Raw genomic sequence first — 12626 nt, 5'->3', positions numbered from 1 at the left:
AGACACATAGTTTAAATACAATGTGGATACAAAACAGAATCTCACTTTCACCCAGAAGGACTGAAGCAAAAGTCTTACTTCCCCTCACTTAATCATGCTATACATGTACATAATATTATCCTCTTTGTGCTGTGTTCACCACAGCATTGACAGCCTCTAAACACCTAAGAAAGCCTGGAGCTATGTATTTTTCACTTTGTATATGCTACAACCACATACAATTTCAGGAAGTATTGGAGGATGTCTACTTGTCTTTTACTTGGAATTAATCTTTTACACCTTTGATTCAAGGAAGTTCCTTGTCATTCTCTCTTTCAGACATCACTCAGCTGTGTCAGCCACATGGCATTAAAAATGAACACAGATAATTCTATTACTTACCCATGATGTTAATTTTATTTTACTGTTTTCTGTATTGAAATCACAGAATTACAGAACATTCCCCCATTAAAAAAAAAAAAAAGTCAAAATGATGATACTTGTAAGATAATGGTAGGGGATGTGGCAAGCAAAAGTAGGTTAAGAGACTGAACAACACTTATTTTGCATCAGTTATACAACAGTCTTGTGAATTGCCCTTAATTGGTTTTGGTTATGTCAGGCCTTTATTTAATTCTCCATCACATTTAAGCGCCCTGAGGAAACACACTTCACAGAGAGAATATTCTGACTGACTTTGAAAATGTGGTATTGTTGAGTAGAAAGACTCACTGAGCAGACTGCTAGTTTCTTTCAGCAGCAGGAGAGATGCAGGAGGTGATTAGCTTTGTTCTCATTTACAAAGCACCAGTGGGAATTTCTAAAGGGTTTCACAGGCCCTGGGGATAAGGCCAAGAACAAAACAGGGCAGTAAAAAGCAAATAGAGCACTTCATCAATAAACTACTTAGAGATGCCACATCAATAGCAAATTAGGAAGAAAGGAAGGCATTCTAATACTTTCACATAGCAATGAAGGTTTATATATTGTTTTTATTCCTACTTGACTTTTTTAAAACAACTGCACCTCTATCAAACTAAGCTTAGCAGAGGGAATAGAGGTAGTACCAACTCACCACCAGGCTATTTGATAAGATTTGAAAGGGAGATATGCACTGCTTTGTGCTAGTTCTACAGCGCTCCCAAGGGTTACTACCGCCAGGAACTCCATCCCCGGAAGGGCTGGGAAGAGAGCACACCAGTGGGAAAAGGCTACCAGGAACTGCCTGACTGCTTAGCAAAGATGCTGAAGTGCTGCTGCGACAGCACCCCCTGCCCGCATGTGCCACAGAGGACACCCTCTGCTCGCCCGACACAGGTGTGGATGGAAAGCTAAACAGCAGAGGCAGAGAGACAGTATGCCATTCATACCTCAGTTTTTATTAATAAATGGTGCTTCTAAAACGTTCATTGCCCCTAACCAGAGAGAAGGAAAAAAGGTGAACATTTAAAATAATTTTGTAGCACAGGTCTATGGATTTTTTCAATTGTAATGATGCTGAAGCATTTTGTTTGGATTTTAACGCTGCAATAAACCACTAGCAATTAGCTTATTTTTCGAACAAGGATCTCACTTTTAACCATGAAACAGAGTTTTCATTTTAGAAAAGCCTCCACGAGCACAATTTTCTAGGCTGAAACTTTTCTTCCCCCAAAACTCATTTGCCAATTTGGTAACTCTTTGCTCAGAAGACCAAATGAAAAATACAAAAATAAACTCTGCCTCAACTAAACCGCATTTCAAGTTTAAACCAGCTTCAAAACCATCCCACATCAACCTTGCTCAACAGCAGCTGATAGAGACCAAAGGAAAGAGCAACAGAGGCAGTTTTACAGCTGGATCATGCAGTCTCAGGTGGGGATGCTACGAACCTGCTTCAGCGTCCTGCATGACTTCTGACAACAGGAACAAAATGGGAAATAACAGAGGGAAACACATCAACACATGAAGAGAGATGATGTTTCAGTAACCATTCTACAGCCACAAAGTATACAAATGTTTAGAAGACACAGAGTTTATCCTATTTTGAGGTATTTTTTAAACAGGAAGGTCCGTCTGGATGGATTCTCCTGACATAAGATGCTCTTTACCAACAAGCAGGCCATTCTGGAAACCCACCAGCCTCCTAATACATCCCCAGCGGTTCATTATTTTTGCCTCATGAGATTCTTGCCAAAACAGCTAAACATTTGAAAGACATCTGCACCCTTGATATGGGAGGCTTAACATGCAGTCCCTCAGTCTTTGTAAGCAATGCCAAGAGCGGGAGCTCTTCGATTGCTTCAAGGAACTGGGCGCAGCATGGCTCTTCCTGCAGAGCACTCGATAGGGAACTGTGCCTGCGAAGTCTTCCGGACACGCATGGCCATGGACGCTTTCCATCCGAGCTTTCCGCCGGCTAGCGCCACAGAGGATCCGCGCCCGGCAGCCGCGCTGGTGAGGCTGTGACCCGCCACCTCCCGCAGCGCCCTCCACCCAGCCGAGGGATAGCCTCGGTGAGGATTCCCGAGCAGACAGGGGCAATTGCAAACGTGAGGAGCACAACTGCTCCAACTGTGGGTACACAGCCCAGCCGGAAAGCCTAACGCAGCTGAGGGATGCTTGAGAGAGGCCACTTCTTTGCTCTCAGGAACGACCACCGTGCTCCGGGGATGGAACCCGGGAGCTGCCCCCTTCCCTCGGTTCTCGGGAGGACAGAAAGAGGGATCGCGGCGCACTCCGCGCCCTCGCTGCCAGGCTCGGCGGCTCGGCGGCGCGGCCCCCCGCCCCGCCCCGGCCCGCCCCCCGCGCGGCACGCCGGGCCAGCATGGCCGCCTCCCGGCCCGCCGGGCGCCGGCCGCGGCGCTGAGGGGCGCGGGGCAGCGCCCGCCGCGGGCCGCCCGCCATGGAGGGGAGCTCCAGCTGCGAGAGCCTGGGCGCCGGGCGGGCGGCGGAGCGGCCGCCCAGCGGCGATTCCCTGTCCAGGTACCGCCCGCCGCCGAGCCGGGGACCACCGCGGGGCGTGGGGGCAGAGGGAGAGCGGGGAGGGGCCGCCGGGAAAAGGAACCGACGGGATGGAGCTGGTGCGGCTTGCTCCCTCCGTGGGCAGCAGGCTCCTGCGTTTACCCGGGATCGTTTACCGCGCTGGGGGTGGCCGTGGGGTGGCGGAGCAGGAAGGCAGGCGTGGGCTCCGCTTGGCTGCGGCACAGCCTCTCTCTTCCAGGGCTTTAAGCAGAGCAGGAGATGCTGCCTCCACCCGGCTCTCGGCAAATCCCTGCCTAGGCAGAGCAGTGCCCCTGCCCTTGGTGCCTGGGTCTGGGAGAAGGGCAGCACAGGTGAGCGGTGCTGGAAGGGCGGCGCGGCACCTGCATGGGAGCTGCCTTTCAGCACGCTGCCGGGCCCGCGCCAGGCCTTGCCCTCTTCAGGAGCAAATTTCCTGTGGCATGTTCAGCCTCTGGTTTTGCCGTCATGGTTTTTTCTGAGAGCCTGACTTTGCGGTCTGAATGGCTTGTAATGCCATGCGGGTAATATTCAAGGTCCTTAAATCATAGAAGCCAAAAGGAGACTTTTGTGTTCTTCCCACCGTCCCTGAGCTACCAGTGAAATTTGAATTTAGTGACTGAAAGCACATCCTGCTTGGGCCTTGTGTTTGACGGAGAAGGTTGCAGTAGGGTAGCAAGGGCAGGTACTGAGAGACTGATAGGGCTGGTGGTGTGGGAAGCCGTGGTGTTGTGGTAGACCCCGGGAGCAGGATATCCTGATGCCTGCTGAAGGTCGTTCAGTCCCATTCTGGCTGCTCTTGCTCTTGCCCAATTTGTAGGATCACTGGATAACTCAGGCTGAAGAAATCTCAGCATCCCCGAGTCCAGTTCTGGCTCATACCAGAGACAGCTTTAAGATCAGATGGGGCTACTTCTGGTTTTTACCCAGTTTGGTCTTGAAAACCTACAAAGATGAAGTGCACACAGACTCTCGGGACAGCCCATCAGCATCTCCTGTGTATCTTCCACGAGCACTGGGGCTGCATTTTTGTTCCCCCTAAAGCTGTCTCTCCACACAGGCAGGATGCTCCAGCCCCACTATCCCAGTGGTGCTTCCCTGTACTCCCCCTAGTTCCCTAGCAGCTTCCCTGGACTGTGGGGCTAGTACCTGGATGAAGTATTCCAGAAATGCTCTGCTGAAAGCTGAGTAGAGAGGAATCCTTCCCTGGATCTCCTGGCTCTGCCTCTGTTCTTAGAGCCCAAGATGCTGGTGGCCACTTTGTTGCCAGCATCTCAAAACTCCCATCCTTGGCTATTACCCAACTGCTCCTCAGACAGGCATCATCCAGTTTGCACTCAGGTTTCTTCATTCTTGAGTCCTTTGTGACTCCTGACCCTCATTTCACCCTTCATCAAATTCTACTCGCTGCTCTCTGTACTGGTTTCCTCGTGCAGTTCTACTAGTGCCATGCCAGAACCTGCAGGCTTCTTTCCCCCTTACCTAACTGACCCAGTATGTTCTTCTTTTTATCTTTACATCAGCTCAGGCAACTTGGACCCATCTGGAGGTCATTCACTGTAAGAGGCCTATGGACACTAAAGAGAGCTTAACTCAGAAGAGCCAGTGGCTACAAGGAAGCTCCTGTTGAGCCTCTCGGCAGCGTGCCCTGCACAGATGGAACCGTGGGGAAATTGAGATGATAAATCTGTTGCTGTTGAGCATGCACAAGGCTGTGTCCTCCAAGCCCTGGAAAGGCCCACACTATTAACAGATTCCTTGGGATGTAAAAACTTATTCAAAAGCTTTCAGCATCTTGAGTCTCTGCTTGAACATCTAGAGACCATAGAAGAAAGCTAGCCAGTTGGGAAGGTTTAATGTACTCCAAACAAAGTATAGATACTTGAAATAGATTAATGTTTTAAATCTGTAATTATTAATAAAAATACCCCCATCTTGAGTTGGTGTTGGCTGTGGAACGTTTTAGTTGAAATGGCTCAAGGTTAGCACAGAATTACAAGAATATAAAGCCAGAGTCTTGTAATGAGAGATGCCTGGTGACCTTCAGAATGTTTATTATCAGCATCCCTTGCCAATCCAGTGATGCATATGCACAAATAAATAATTTTCTATGAATTGGACAGTAGATTGATTATCATCAGTTTTTTTTTTTTTTCATTAAAGCTGTATTGCAGTTTGATTTTATACATCAGAATAATTCTCTGAAGCTAAATGGACTATTTGTATGCATTGAAATATACTAATTTTAATCTCTGTGATTGTGATCTAACAGCAAGACCAGCTTCAAATTGTAACCTGTGACACATTTTCGCCAAATGATTTTGTTTGAAAAGAAGAAGTTAGCTTTGGGGATGATGTGAGGGACACGATGAATCATGAGGATGCTGTCATCAGTTTTGATAATTCATTTTATTTAAAAGGAACAAAAAAGAAAAAATGACTCAAAGGTCACTCATCACCATTACCTAGCCATATGAAGCCTTACTGAGTTGTAATTACTGAATTGTTTTATGCAAAATTTAGAAGACTTGGAAAGGTGCTGATATGAAATACATACAGCAGTGCATTCTTTAGATCGTCTTAGCTCCTGATCGGAAGTATTATTATTTCTAGAGGTACTTAAGATCTAGCTCCTCAAGGAGACATGCTTGATAGAGTTTACTTACACATAAGGCTGCTTACATTTGAATAAGTGTCTTGAAGAGCATTATAGGTTTGTCTTTTAATAAAGCAGATGAGATATGGCAGTAAGGGCATTTGAGACTGAATGTTGCTTTGCTATTTTAGTAGACCCTAGTAATGCGTGATACTTGTGGTCCTTGAGGAAGATGTAGGAAAAATTAAACAAATGTTGCTTACTTTCTATCCCAACTAGAAAAATATTTCAAAAACTCCTAATGAGACTTACAGTGTAGTTGTTTGTCCAGGGTGAGAAATTGCCAGCTCTCTGTGAAAATACCGAGTTAGTTTCAGATGAGCAAGTCACAGCTAATTAACTCAGCCGCCCTCATAGTTGTGCTGAAACAGCTGTTCTGCTTTCAAGTCTCAGCTGTCTCACCCAGTGCTGGCTTTGTGTGGCACAGCACCGGGTTCTGCAGCTCTCTGTGGTTTTCAAAGGTCAGCACTTAGGATGGACATTCCCCTTCCATCCTGTTCTCATGGAAGACACATGACCATGAGCCAGTTACTCATAAAGAGCTGTGGTGGCATTTGACTAGCAGCTTGCAAGAAGTCCATGTGTGTCTGCAGTGTCTGTCCAGGAACAACCCGTGAGACAGAATAAGGAGTGAGGTAAAACACTGATTCAGGTGTTTGATGAGCTGCAGTATGGTTATGTCCAGAAGAGTGAGCTTTTCTCAATGTATTGAACTGCTTTTGTATCTCTAGAATGGCCTGAGGATTCTAGGTGAGTGAATAATAAACACAGTTCAGCGGTGCTGGTTATTCAGATTTTTTCCAAGATCATTCTTAAAATGAATTTGTGGGTGGGTTTGTTGTATTGTTGTTTTTGCATATGGACCCTCTGACTTTTGGAATTCAAAGGAACAGCCAACAAAATTCTACCATGATCTTTTCCTTTTGTGAAAGGGAAGCCACATAGAGTTGTGTATGACTTCAGCAGAACACATGAATTTACAGAAAAAGATGGTGGCAAATTTCATATATTTAGTTTCCATGAGAAGTGATTAGACTTTTTGTTTGTGCAGTCTGTGTGGTTGTTCTGTAATTTCTGAGTGAGCATACATCTCTCTGTATTCCTCAGAAAAAGTACATCACTATTCAGTCTAAGCAATGGTCCAGTAAGATATCTAAGAGGCTTTCTGTTAGGTCTGCTGAAGATAAATTTGTATAGCCTGTACAAAAGTGTGGAGGTGATTGTACTGTAAAAAAGCTGCTATAGAAGATGTCAGTGAAGTTTCAACATCAGTATAAAATTAGAGAAAGATAAGGCAGTGGGTAATGTTTCCCACCAGCATGACTGTAGCAATGCTTGATGTTATGGCTTTCTTGGTTGCTTGTTATCACCTTTGTTCTGGTGTTTATCATCCACAGAGGTCTGCAGACACAGTGGATCCTATGCACTGCACTTTTACTGAAGCATATGAGAGCAATCATGCTACTTGTCTTTATGCTTGCAGGGATAAGTCTGAAAACATAAACTCGGTGTAAATCAGTGCAGGAAGGTCTGTTGAACCTGTAACTCCATGAGGTATGAACTCCCCCCTTGTCTCAAATAGGGCTCTGTCAATACCTGGTCTGATTTAAGGCTGTGTTGAAGGAATTCTTTCCCCATGGGTGAGAGTGATGCTGGAAGGAGTTGGGTCTGTGAGCTGTTGGCTGAGGAGGGCTTTAGCTGTAGCACCACATTGCTACCAGATGTATGAGCTTTGCCGATTGAGTTGTTTTGTGATGAGTCATTGAAGTTAGAGTTTGAAAGGGAAGATTTTTGCCAGTTCTTGTGTTCAGTGAAATGCGAATAGCTGTCATTTTCCTCATGGGCTTTGAGAGCATTTCTTGCATTTGATTTCTTGTGAGTGCAAAGCAAGACTTCTCAAGAGTTGTTACCATGAAAGATAAGTACATTGCTGGCTGAGTGTTGATAATGAACTGGGTTTACATCTCTTGGACTTGACACTATGCCTACAACCGATTAGTGACTCCAGACGGGCTAATTATCATTCATTTTAATAAATGAGTGATAATTTCAAACACTTACTTGCAACTGAAGTCCATTCTGAGGCAGGAGTATTGTTTTCTGGTGTACTGTGTATTGTGAAGGTGAATAGCAGTTCTGCCTGCATATAGATTTGCAAAATGAAGAGACTCTTTTTAATAGTCTCAGGGTTTGGGACATAAAATAATTAAAATAACATTTAGTTAAAAAGACTTTAGAGCTTTTAATTTATAGCAATGAAGAGAAACCATTACCTTTAAAGAATTCACATTATTTTTACTAGCCATCTTTGCCATGCACATTTCTGCTTTTGCATTCAGCAGAAACTATTTCTACTGCTCTCAGAGTGTGAGAACTTCAGCTTAAAATTTTTTCTCTGTCCAACACCTGCATGTCTCTTGGTCCTAATTCTGACCACTGAATAAAAGGCTTTTTATTGATGACAAAAACATTTGGGTTTAAGCATATTTTCCATTTGAGAATATAAAATACGATTGACACTCACCTGTTCATTGTGTTGTAATTAAAGTTACACTGGTGTTTAAAAGCCTTGCAGGAATTTACAGTATTGTAGTTCTAGCTGCTTTTCAGATGGTGATGCTTTCTGTGTTGAGGAAATGGAGACCAGCTATTTAATTGTGCCTAAGCCAGGACTAGTCTATTTTTAATAATATCTGGTGGGTAATTTTACTAAGATCTTGGAAGTGCAGTTGAGTACTGAGGCTCCTTGCTAGGAGATTGGGCACAGCATGAGAAAGTCTAAGGGTGAGATGAGAAACTGCAGGTGAGACATGAGGCAAGATCTGACAACTGGCGAGGAGTGAAGCTAGGCTCAGAACATGACTCTCTTGGGTCCCATCAAGCACTGCCTTCTCTGAAGAGAGATGGTAATGCTATGCTGACTAGCAGTCTGTTAGCTAGACAGCTCTGAGTTGTACACGTAATTCCTTAACTACAGGCTATTTACAGCATGGCTCCAATCACAGACCCTGAATTTTAAGATTGTGGATGACCTGACAGTGTCAAATTACACAATTTCTATCTGTTGCATGATTGTGCTCCTAATAGGTTAACATCAGTCTCAAACATATTTTGTTACGTATTTCTGATGTTTTATCATCTCCCTTCCTTTGCTAATTATTTTACACCTCATGTGTACAGGCAAGAACTGCATTTGGAAAGGTCTTAATACCTCTTTAATGGCTCAGCAGATTGTCCACATCTTCTTTTTCATTAATCTTTTCCTGATTACCTGCTTTACTGTTACTGGTTCTTCAGTTCCGAGATTATCAGCAGTGTAAAAAGAGACCTGATCCACACATCAAAGGCTTTTATTGACTCAGGAGCTGGACTTGATCCTTGTGAGTCCATTCTAGTTCAGGATATTCTGTGTTACCAGAAAGCTTAGTCAAGGAAAACAAACAACAGGCCTCCATAAGAAATGAAGGAAACAGTCCAGAGGTCACCTTGATATATAGGTATTATGTACAATTGTAGTTGTAATACAGCACATGAAAAGATCTTTTATTTGTTCATGGGAAACCCATTCCACCATGAGGGAAGAGTGTGACAGGAAGGGAATGAAGTGCTTGGTTTGTAGAGATGTCTGGGATAACCCAGGGAAATGACAGTACAGGAGAGACACTGTTACAGTAATTACCCCATCTTTATTTTTAACTAAAATAACATCTTGCCTTTTTTATTGCCGCAATACTGGGAGGTAATAGAAGAAAAAAATCAGTGAAAGACAACAACAAAAAATCAGTGAAACTTTTCAAGTATTTGCTTTTCCCTTTTCTACCATCTGTAGTTACTTTTGCCAGAGAATGTTCTCACTCAGTAATTTTCCAGTGATTTCAAGGTAGCTCTTTTTTTTGTTTCTTTCTTGCTTCTCCACTATGTGAGTTCTTTACCATTTCTTTCTAAACCCTGATATGTTTGATGAAGAGAAAGTGTTAGCAGTTTGAGTCTATAACCCCTTCAAGGTGATTTTCTAGTAGTTTTGTTGGCTCCTCTACAAATGCTCCCACTTTACAGATCTGGCTCCTGTAGTCTTCTGGCTGTGGCTCCAGAATCATTAATGCTGGGTCACCCAATGATTCAAATTTGGTCTGGGTCAGGTATGGATGCGTGATCATATTTCTGCTGAACTATTTGGAAAAACAGGAGTCTATGGGTTTCTTTTTCTTTCTTCTGAGAAGACTGGCAACACCTGTTTAGAATAAAACAACGTTTTTATCTGGATTTATTTACTGTGATGTCAAGACTGCATGTCCAGACAAAATGTTCCACTCAAAACCTTGTTCACAGCCAAAAAGGCAGTGTGTTTTTATGTAGCAAAGAATTTATTCTTAGCATATACTGAATTTTTTGAATTCTAATCATGATTAATCCAGACGCAATTATTACAGAAAAATAAAGAATAATAATGCAGTAAAAAATTTTGTACCTTTAGTTCTTGGTTTCTATCCTTCCTGGTGTTACATTCACCCCTCTTCTAATCCAATGGGTTCCAAGATTGCTGAATTTATCTTGGTAGTAGTAGGTGTTAAAGCAAATTGTCAACATCTGGAATCCTTTCCTGGGAGAGATATGATGTTCATCATGTTGCCCTCCCTCCCTCCCTCCCTCCCTCCCTCTCCGTTCCTCCCCCCTCTCCGTTCCTTCCTCCCTCTCCCTTCCTCCGTCTCCTTCCCTCCCTATTTCTCCCTCTTTAAATGACCTGAGGTCATTTTAGTATGTTTGGTAAAACAACTTTACATATGTCTCTTTTCTTCGTTGGTCTGCAGTTCTACATTGCATCTGAATTTTGCTATATATAGTTGCTTTTATGGGTATTAGATACCATTTCTTTGTTCTCTTTGTTATCTCTGAAGCCAATTTTGTCCAGCTCCAGGTCTGCATTTCTTTGGTTGACCATTGGTGATTAGTTTATGGCCATGGTCTCAGATGCCAAGCCTGTTGCCCTGATTTTCTCATCCTGTGCCTCTACTCTTCCATGCCACATCCTGTGTCTCCACTCCCTCAGTCCTCTGATGTGGTACCAGGCTGTTACATTTCTCTCTACAAAGTTTCTGCATTAGTGGTAAATATTCTATATAGAATAGCTGCTTTTTACTGCTGCCTGTGCAAAACTCTGGTTGTACCACACACAAACAAAAATAAAATAGAAGGGATATACATACCTGACCAGTTACAGAAATTGTAGTCACACCTAAACCAGTTAATCCAAAGCTACAAGCAGGCTAAGAAAAGACAAAGCAAGAGTGACATGTTCAAGGCCTTGAACATGCACTACAGAGCTCATGGTCTATGAAGAACAATGGCAGTACTGGATGACAGGGTTAAAGGTTAACCCAACTATTTTTTTCTGTATAAAATATAACTGCTGGAGTGAATATACCTGTGATCATTGCTTGGTGTTCTGTGATTGAAATGTTTGTTGCATTTTTACCCTCGTACAAAATGAACTGGTATATGAAGTACTGAGCTTAACCACAGCCTCATTCATACCTTCTGCCTTTAGTGAAAATAAAGTATTTCTGCTGTTTTTATTGCTGTTTTAATAAATCCTATTGTTGACTTCAGTTGATATCACTGCTCAGTGGTCTACTCAAAAAGATTGCACACATTGGTAGTAGGATTGCCTTAAATCTGCTCAGGAAAGGGCTGGAGGCTGGGAATGAGTTCATTGCAGTTGTGAGACTGAAGCACCTGTCTGCCTGATGTGGAGAGCAGATGCTGAAGGTAAGGGCAGGTCACAGGGACCTGTAGTACCAGAGATGAACTGCTGAAGGATGACTGTTAAAATCAGTTGGTTTTACCGGAAGATGGATGCCTTTAACAAATCATAATTGATCAGCATCTCACTTGTAAGTAGAACCTTTCCGACAAGAAATGAAAAATATGGGATCTTCTGCTCATATTTTACCCAAGTTGACTTTTGGAGTGACTGTTCTTGAAAATTCAGACTGTGTCTTCCAGTCTTAGAATTGATATCTCACTCCCGTACTGCAAATGAACCCCCACACCTTATGAGGGAGTGCTTCCCAAGTCTTTTTCCTCAAAGGTGAGTATGCTAACAGAGTAGTCATTAAACACTGGGGTGTGAGAAGGAGGATGTGGGGGGACTTTTGTGGATGTGTTCAGGGTATGTACAGCAGAGCAGTCTTGGGCCTTCAGTATTCCCACCTGTTTGGGTACAGCTTCTGCTGATCACTGCTGAGTCCAGCACCACAGAAAGACAGAGTTCACCTTTTTTGTTAAAACATACTCTGATTCTAGGTTACACATTCTGATTCCACTTTCTGTTTCCACATTTCACACAGGGAAATACAGGCATCCTGCATGAGATTTTTCTCATCTAATTGGATCAGCATTTTTTTTTTTTTGTTTTTGTTTGTTTTTTGTAGACAATGAGAAAGAATCAATTTTGTAGACAATGAGTCATCTCAGTTTCTCCACAGTGACTCTAAGTAGAGCCCACAGTGAGTAATTCAGATGTGACCACCTACACAGAACTCCCGCCCCATCATTGTGGTAAGGGCAAAGAGAGCATTGAATTTGGGTTGTTCTCAACTCCAAAAAAGGAAGGAGCTATTTCTTAACTCACAGCATACCTCTTTTTTACATGTTAACTAAATATATTCGTAACTGAGAAGAGAGCAGAGATGTGAAGTCTGGTTTCCTAAGCCCCATTTTTCCATGTATGTGTATATATTTGTCTAGTTTGTCCACTGATAATTTTTCTGACATTTGGACAGTTTTAGCCATGTGTTACAGAGGAGTGAAAATAGTAACTTGTGAGAAGTTTTGCATTTAAGCAAAAATGGATATAGAAAGGGAGGGCACAGCAGTTCTTCCTTTACAGGAAAAGTCTGATTTTCAACACGAGGGAATACTTAGATGAGAAGGATATTGTGAATATGTGCAGATTGTTTTGGACAAGGCATCTCTCAGGTTGGAGAAATACATTATATTCTGTTATTTTTAC

General features: G+C 43.2%; 1 protein-coding gene across 1 annotated transcript in view; it reads left to right on the top strand.

The window, feature by feature from the left end:
- Nucleotides 1-2783: 2783 nt before the first annotated feature.
- Nucleotides 2784-12626, top strand: part of MTMR2 (myotubularin related protein 2) — a 60844-nt gene continuing 51001 nt past the window's right edge. The window contains exon 1 of the mRNA XM_021536549.3: nucleotides 2784-2943. Within this exon, the coding sequence (XP_021392224.2) occupies nucleotides 2864-2943 (80 nt within the window). The 5' untranslated portion in view covers nucleotides 2784-2863. The remainder of the gene's footprint in view (nucleotides 2944-12626) is intronic.

Source organism: Lonchura striata, chromosome 1 (genome assembly GCF_050655825.1).
Source record: "Lonchura striata isolate lonStrDom1 chromosome 1, ASM5065582v1, whole genome shotgun sequence".
Classification (NCBI taxonomy): Eukaryota; Metazoa; Chordata; class Aves; order Passeriformes; family Estrildidae; genus Lonchura; species Lonchura striata.
This window is presented reverse-complemented; position numbering and strand designations above follow the sequence as displayed.